Source organism: Cynara cardunculus (assembly GCF_001531365.2).
Source record: "Cynara cardunculus var. scolymus isolate 2C chromosome LG 9, CcrdV1, whole genome shotgun sequence".
Classification (NCBI taxonomy): Eukaryota; Viridiplantae; Streptophyta; class Magnoliopsida; order Asterales; family Asteraceae; genus Cynara; species Cynara cardunculus.
In genome coordinates this window covers 6327664-6335963 of record NC_037536.1, presented here as the reverse complement: position 1 = coordinate 6335963, position 8300 = coordinate 6327664, and the positions used below count along the sequence as shown (strand labels likewise).

Below are 8300 nucleotides of genomic sequence, written 5' to 3'. Positions count from 1 at the left end.
GTAAATGTCATATATTATTAAATATATACAAATATTTTTCAAAGTGACGGTTGAAATGACCTCCAAAGTTTTAAATAAATTTATACTTTTTTCAAATCCGGTAATTKTTGAAATAAAATATTCCCTCTCCTCTTCTTTCCACCATTTTCGACTCTTAAACTTCTCTTCTCCTTCTTCATTGCAAACCAGATATTCATGGAGGACTGTTTCATGTTCACTCCGATTAAACAAACGGAGAACAAAAGTTGTATAACAAAGGAGGTTCTGGCAATGTCAGAGAAGTTTTCTGATCAAGAAGAGTTTCCATTCCCAAAAGTTATCAGAATATCAATGATCGATCCCTATGCAACTGAGTCTTCAAAAATGAAGATGACCACATTTTTGAATGGTGGCGTGTAAAGAAGTATACTAATGAAATTWACATACAACCTTCAAGCAAACCTAGAATGATGCCTGTCAATGCCAATATGACGAAAACCAGAAACAGGCCATGTGCTGCAAATTTGAAGGAGAGAACTATCAAGAAGAAGAAAACTCCAGAGGATAATGTTAGAAAGTTCAGAGGAGTACGGAAAAGACGTTGGGGAAGATGGGCATCGGAGATTAAGGATCCGATTACACGCCAGCGGCTGTGGTTGGGAACATATGATACGCCAAAGGAAGCTGCCATGGTATATGATAATGCTGGCATCAAACTCCGTGGTGCTGATGCTATTACAAATTTTGTTTTGCCAACGGCTATAGAAAAACCACCCCCGACGAATATTACATCAATGTCCAACCATCATTCCAAACAAAAGTCACTGAAGTTTCCACTTGCAGATGCACCACCTTCGGATTATCAATCTTTTGATTCAATACAACTTGATGATGAAGTTGCATTCTTTGATGATTTTGGTATAACTCCTATGGCTCCTGGATTCATTTCTGAGACTGGATGTGGATCTCCCTCAACTTTAAAAATAGATAACTACTTTGAAGATATTTCAGACAGTACTTTAGAATTATGGTTTTCCTAAAATGACCGGAACTTATTTTACTTAGTTGTTGGAGTTGTTTAATTAAGTACTATTGTATTATTTTCTTAATATCGTATGAATACCTATGTTTGATTAACATTTTGTCGTCTGCCTGTTGTAAATGATCTTTTTTTACAAAATATATATACAATGAGTTGAACCATTTACAGAGTTTAAGTCTAAAGGCAGTTATTCGCGTACTCACGTAAGTGTCATAAATGCTGAATAGAAATCTGAATAGTAATTGTGGAATATGAGTGCAGATTTGTGATGAGTTGTATGTTTGATGTAACTTCTACCTTTGCCATACAACTCTGAATCTACCCATGACATCATATATCCAGATTTTCGTGTACATAAGCCAAAAGTCTGGAGATAGTCCTTCTAATTTAGTGACAAATATACATATCACAAAAGTTTCCTCTGTCTTGAACATGTTCAGGCGGTGAGAACTCTGAATTTCCATTTCAGAGAATAAGTTAAGATGCGTTCTCTGATTCGTAAGGAATGCTACCGTGTAAGACTGGAATACAATTATGCACTTACATAAAGACACACTCGTCCAGACTTGTATGTCCAGACTTACGACATTAAATACAATGGACCGAGACTTTGTTAGCTATAGAACAAATYAGAGTTGTTTTTAGATATGTCAAACATCAATTAAGCGACAAAAAAGGAGAATAAACGTGTAAAGGTAGAAATGCCACTTAAATAGATCCATTTGAACCGTAAGTGAACCTGTGTGTGTGGAGTGAAGGTCTGCGTACAACATTCAAACGTTTTTAGGCCTTTTCATTAGCTCTGATTCAACAATCTGGTACATAACTTTGAAAAACGAACATTGAAACAAAAACTGATAAGCAGTTTCTTCATTTACGTTGTATTTAGACCATTAACTTACGGTTGCCACAACTGCCTCATCTGCGTAATGATTTGCTTCTTGTGAGATTATTTTTATCACATACAATTTCCATTTCCTACAACAGTAAAAAAAGGCATTCTTTAACACAATTGTCTAACCGAATCCATTTTCTCATGGTTGTTCATTCTAATGTTGTATCATGTACTAACTTCATGTAATACTTTCTTGTTGAAAAATTAATTTGCTTGCATATCTTTTAAAAAAGAAATTCGATGGATTCTAGAGAAAGGAGAAAATTTAGAAAGACGGTTTTGAATAGAAGTAGACAATCAGTGAGATCTACATCATCAAATGTCGAAGGTAACTAATTGAAAAACATTTTGAATTATATTTTCATTGAGACAAATATTACCTGCTCAGGAATTCTATGGAAGTCACTTTTTGAAATTAATCCTTTATTGTAACTTTTTACAGATGATATCTCAAATTATGGTGGGCAATTACAATCTTCATCTGGGRGGAATAATATTCCCTACCCTGATGAGCATATGGATCCAAACAAATGTCTACAATTTCAACATACAAACTTGCCACATTCTTCTTCAGATATGACTATCACAAATCCATTATCTGATAGTCCTAATGGTATGTGTAATTTCTTGTACACCTCATTTTTAAAGCAATGCTTCATACAAATTTTCAAAACTAACAAATGTCTTACATTATTTAAATTTGTATATTTTAAACAACAAGTGTTCATGTAAACAAACGCTATTGGTTACGTTCTTCTGCCAATTCATCCATCCCTTTATCGACAATAGATCAAGCTTCTTCTATGGTTCGGTTATCAGCAGGGAATCATAGATTACAAGGAAGGAATATAAATGTAGCTGATATAGAAATCGTTGATATTACATCAGATAAAGAAGCGGACCATCCAGTAACCATTATAGACAAAATTGAAGGAATATTTGAAGGTAATTATTGAATTGTCAAATGTTTAATACTTTTAATTACTTATTACATTCAAATTTATTAAACAGAGTACTTGGATCACGGTGATCAAAGTGTTATTTGTGAATGCTGTGATGCAAAACTATGGAAAGATGAAGCTCTTCAAAGGAAAAAATGCGGGACGAAAACAAGTTACTCCCTTTGTTGTCTTTATGGCAAGGTTCAACTTCCAAAAGAGAAAGAGATGGATTCTTCTTACGTAAATCTGTTTCGCTATGTGGACTCAAAAAGCAAATACTTTATGAAGAACATTCGTCGTTATAATTCAGTGTTCTCATTTACAACAATGGGTGGCAAAATTGATACTTCCATTAATAGTGGAAATGCACCATATATATACAGGCTTAATGGTCAAAACTACCATAGGATGGGTAGTCTTTTACCAACAGATGGAAGAAAACCGAAATTCTCTCAACTGTACATATATGATACCGAAAATGAAGTTGCAAATACACATAGTTCATTTAGGTATGCATTCATCCTTATTAAAATTTCTATTAATAGATTTACTTCAGTTACAGTGTATGGTTATATTAATGGTCACTCTGATTTTATGTTTGTTATTATTTACTTAGTGAAAAACAAGAGACTTCTGCATCAAATTCTGATTCCCTTGATATTGAGATTATTCAATACTTAAAGGACATACTAGATCCAAAAAATGTGTTAGTGAAGTCTTATAGAATTGCAAGAGATTGTTTTGAATGCTACCCGGATGTCAAGGTAAAGTTACGATTGATTGAAAAAAGAGAAAAGGATGGAAGAACATATAACCTTCCAACTGCTTCAAAAGTTGCAGCTTTAATTGTTGGAGATGATGGTGGTACAATTGAAAAAAGAGATATCATTGTACAACATCAGACAGGTTATTTACAATCAATAAGTGAATTACATCCTTCTTATCTTCCTCTTCAATACCCGTTGTTATTCCCATATGGAGAAGATGGTTACAGATTTGACATTCCTCATAGAGAGATAACATCTTCAAGAAAACGTAAAATAACAACTGTAACAATGAGGGAGTTCTTCGCCTTCAAACTTCAAGATAGAAGAAATATGTTTTCATTACTTCTAAATGCAAGGAGGCTTCTACAGCAATTTATTGTTGATGGATACACAATGATTGAAATTGAGAGGTTACATTATATACGTAATCAGCAGAAACTCCTAAGGTGCAAGACATATGATGCTCTATGCAATGTACAAGAAGAAGGAGAGTGTGATCTTTCAAACATTGGACAACGTGTTATACTACCTTCTTCTTCACCGGTGGAGCTCGGTACATGATGCAAAATTATTTGGATGCAATGTCCCTTTGTAAATGGTATGGATATCCTGACTTGTTTCTAACCATGACTTGCAATCCAAAATGGCCAGAAGTTAGAAGATTAATTAAGGACACATGCCTAAATCTAGACGACAGGCCTGACATGCTTTGTCGTTTATTTAAGATCAAGCTTGATGCACTTATTAGAGAATTAAAAGAGAATGAGTTATTTGGAAAAATTCAAGCAGGTATGTTCAATTTATGATAACAGTATGAACATATTTCTTTATACTTTTAGACTTACTTTATTAATTTAAATTGTAACTTTTTTGTAGTTGTTTATACGATTGAATTTCAAAAGCGAGGCTTGCCTCACAGTCATATCTGTCTGTTTATGCATCGAGATTTCAAGCTACCGATTGTTGAACAGATTTATCCCTATCATCTCAGCTGAAATCCCAGACAAAAACAGTGATCCAGAGTTGTACTTACTTGTAAAAGAGTTCATGATGCACGGACCATGTGGTGAAGGAAACATTAATTGTCCATGCATGGTTGAAAGAAAGTGTTCAAAAAAATATCCAAAGAAATTTTCTAAACACACTTCAATTGATGTTAATGGTTATCCAGTATACCGCAGACGAGTGGATGGACGTTTTATTGAGAAATCATGTGTTAAACTAGACAACAGAAATGTCGTTCCATATAATAAATATCTGTTGAAAAGATATCAAGCCCACATTAATGTTGAGTGGTGCAATCAGACATCTTCAATCAAGTATCTGTTCAAATACATCAACAAGGGTCCAGATAGAGCTACTGTTGCAATTGTAGAAAACAGTGATGATGCGGTCACTGTCAATGTTGTTGATGAGATAAAACAGTATTACGATTGTAGATACCTTTCTGCATGTGAAGCTTCATGGCGTATTTTTGGATATGATGTTTATTATAGGACTCCTTCTGTTTTAAGACTTCTTTTTCATCTTCCGGGACAACAACAAGTAGTGTTTGGTGCTGAAGATAATATTGATAATGTACTAAACAGACCATCTGTGGCGTCCTCAATGTTCATATCTTGGATGCATTGTAATCAAATTTATCAAGAGGCACGAGAACTCACTTACGTTGAATTTCCTACAAGGTTTGTGTGGAAATTGGACGAACGATGTTGGGATCGAAGGAAAAAAGGGTTCTCAATTGGACGGATTCATTCAGTTTCTCCTACTGTAGGATAAGGGTATTACTTATGAATTCTATTGAATAAAGTCAAAGGTCCTAAATCATTTGAAGACATTCGTACGGTTAATGGAAAAACATTTCCGACTTTCAGAGATGCATGTTATGCGCTTGGGCTTTTAGACGATGACAAGGAATATATTGAAGCCATTGAAGAAGCAAATTTAACTGTATCTGGTTTTTATCTCCGTTTCTTATTTGCAACCATGCTGCTTTCAAATAGTTTATCTAGACCTGAATGTGTTTGGGAAAAAAACACGGCAATACTTAGTAGATGGGATTCTGTACAATCAACAAATTGCTTTACAGTCAGCAGATATGTTAATTCTATATCTTAAGCATAGACTTACACAACTATTATCAAAAACTATGATTGTTATTGAATTGTATCTACTTTTAATTTCATATACTAACTATGTAAATTTATATTATCTTTAACAGATTTATCTATTAATGAAGAACAAGTGAAGAATCTAACTTTGTTCGAAATTGAAAAGATTCTGCTTCGTAACAATTCGACGTTGAAAAACTTCAGCACACTGCCTTATTTTGATAATGACTCGCTTGAATCCTCAAACAACCGTTTAATTGCAGAAGAACTGGATTATAATCATTATAATTTAGGAKATGAGTTTCACACCCTTGTAACTGCTCTTACAGATGAGCAAAGAGGTGTGTATGATGAAATCATGACTGCAATTGTAGAGAAAAATTCGGTGTATTTTTTGTTTATGGACATGGAGGAACAGGCAAAACATTCCTATGGAAGACCTTGGCTGCATCAATAAGATCTAAAGGAGAAATTGTTTTAAATGTTGCTTCCAGTGGTATTGCATCTTTGCTTCTTACCTGTGGCAAAACTGCACACTCTCGTTTTCACATTCCGCTCATTCTGAATGAAGATTCTCTTTGCCAAATGAAGCCAGATAGTGATATTGCAGGCTTAATAATGAAAACTACTTTGATAATTTGGGATGAGGCACCAATGGTTCATAAACATGCATTTGAAGCATTAGATAGAAGTATGAATGATATTTTCAATGCTCAACGCRGTGGTGACTCAGAAATGATTTTTGGGGGTAAGATAATTGTTTTTGGAGGCGATTTTAGACAGATTCTGCCAGTTATTCCCAATGCAAGTAGACAAGACATTGTAAATGCATTATTAAGTTCATCTTACATTTGGGAAAAATGCAAAGTCCTAAAGTTGACTAGAAACATGAGGCTAACTGCAAACAGTTAAACTTTAGAAATTGAACAAACATGGGATTATGCAAAATGGATTTTGGACTTAGGAGAAGGAAAAGTTGGAGGTGATAATGATGGTGAAGCAGTTATTGAGATACCTCATGATCTTCTCATTACCGATTACATTGATCCTATATCTGCATTAATTGAGTTTGTCTATCCCTCAATTCTTGAAAACGTCAACAACTCAGCTTATTTTCAAGAACGAGCAATACTTGCCCCAAAAAATGAAGTAGTTCAAGAAATAAATGAATGCTTGTTGTCATTGTTTCCAGGAGAAGAAAAGGAGTACTTAAGTTCATATACATTATGTGAATCGGAGAAGCTTCATGATGAGTTCGATAAAACTTTGTACTCTCCTGATGTTTTAAATGGTCTTAAATTATCAGGAATACCAAATCATAGGATTCTACTAAAAGTTGGTGTCCCTATCATGTTACTGAGGAATATCGATCAGAAATCTGGATTATGTAATGGTACTAGACTGCGTGTGTTGACATTGGGAAATCGAGTAATAGAAGCACATGTCATATCAGGAAGCAATATTGGAAGTCGTACATTCATTCCAAGAATGTCCTTAACACCTACAGACAAAAGGATACCATTCAAAATCTGGATTATGTAATGGTACTAAACTTTGTACTCTCCTGATGTTTTAAATGTTTTGCCATGACCATTAATAAGAGCCAAGGACAATCATTATCAAAAGTTGGTTTATTTCTAAGACAATCGGTCTTCACGCATGGTCAGTTATATGTTGCTTTATCCAGAGTCAAAAGCAAGAAAGGTTTGAAAGTACTAATTATGAATAACGAGGGCATTGCTGACAGTAAAACAACCAATGTTGTATACAAAGAAGTGTTTAGTAATATATGATACATTGTTCTTATTTTATTAATGATTTACATATTTAACTTATATTTGTTCAATTCATATTGTATTATAAATGTTGTTTTGCAAGTTCATCTTATCAGTTCATATTATTATTAATTCCTAGGAGGCTTATTTTTCATTTATAGTCTGCATTACAATTATGCGATCATAAAGAATCTGCATGTGCAACGTAGATTCTCTCAGTCGGACTCTGTCCTTCATACAGAGCTTTACAAAGGGACTGCATATAATAAATACAGTCTTTGGCCAAACTTCAGCAATTCATACAGAGTTCTGGAGAGGTAGTGCAGAAACCACGCAGGACCTCTATGCATTATTCCGTGGTTCATGCAGAGCTACACAACAGCTCTGCATCTACTATGCAGAAGTTATGTACACGGAAAAATTTTACAAATTTGAGGCATTGGCTAATTTTATCAATTAACTCTTCAAAAGAACTTCACACTTATAACCAGATTGGTCGTCGTGATTTACAAATCTTGCAACGCAGAATATTCTCCGTCGTAGACTCTGGAGTATTTCTTAGACCTTCTGTTTGCCAAGCCTCATTCATCATTCATACAGAGCTTAACAGAGCCTCTACATTTAGCTTTGCGGTTAATCTGAACCAGACAACGTGTTCCATGCAGAGCTGGACAGAGGTTCTGTACGTAAATGTTGGTCCCGAAAGGGTCTACAAGATAAGAAACAGTTTGTAGAAGGGGGGGATGAATACAAACACATAGTTTTCAAATTTAAAATATATATTGATAGA

General features: G+C 34.4%; 1 protein-coding gene across 1 annotated transcript; it reads left to right on the top strand.

Annotated features, from left to right (window-relative positions):
- Window positions 1-449: 449 nt before the first annotated feature.
- On the top strand, window positions 450-7277 carry LOC112517708. Its single transcript, XM_025125092.1, has 11 exons — window positions 450-993; window positions 2359-2529; window positions 2739-2861; window positions 2928-3366; window positions 3474-4177; window positions 4276-4413; window positions 4796-5309; window positions 5499-5581; window positions 5846-6076; window positions 6154-6543; window positions 6700-7277. The coding sequence occupies exons 1-11, from the start codon at window positions 450-452 to the stop codon at window positions 7275-7277; spliced, it is 3915 nt and encodes a 1304-aa protein (XP_024980860.1).
- Window positions 7278-8300: the final 1023 nt, after the last annotated feature.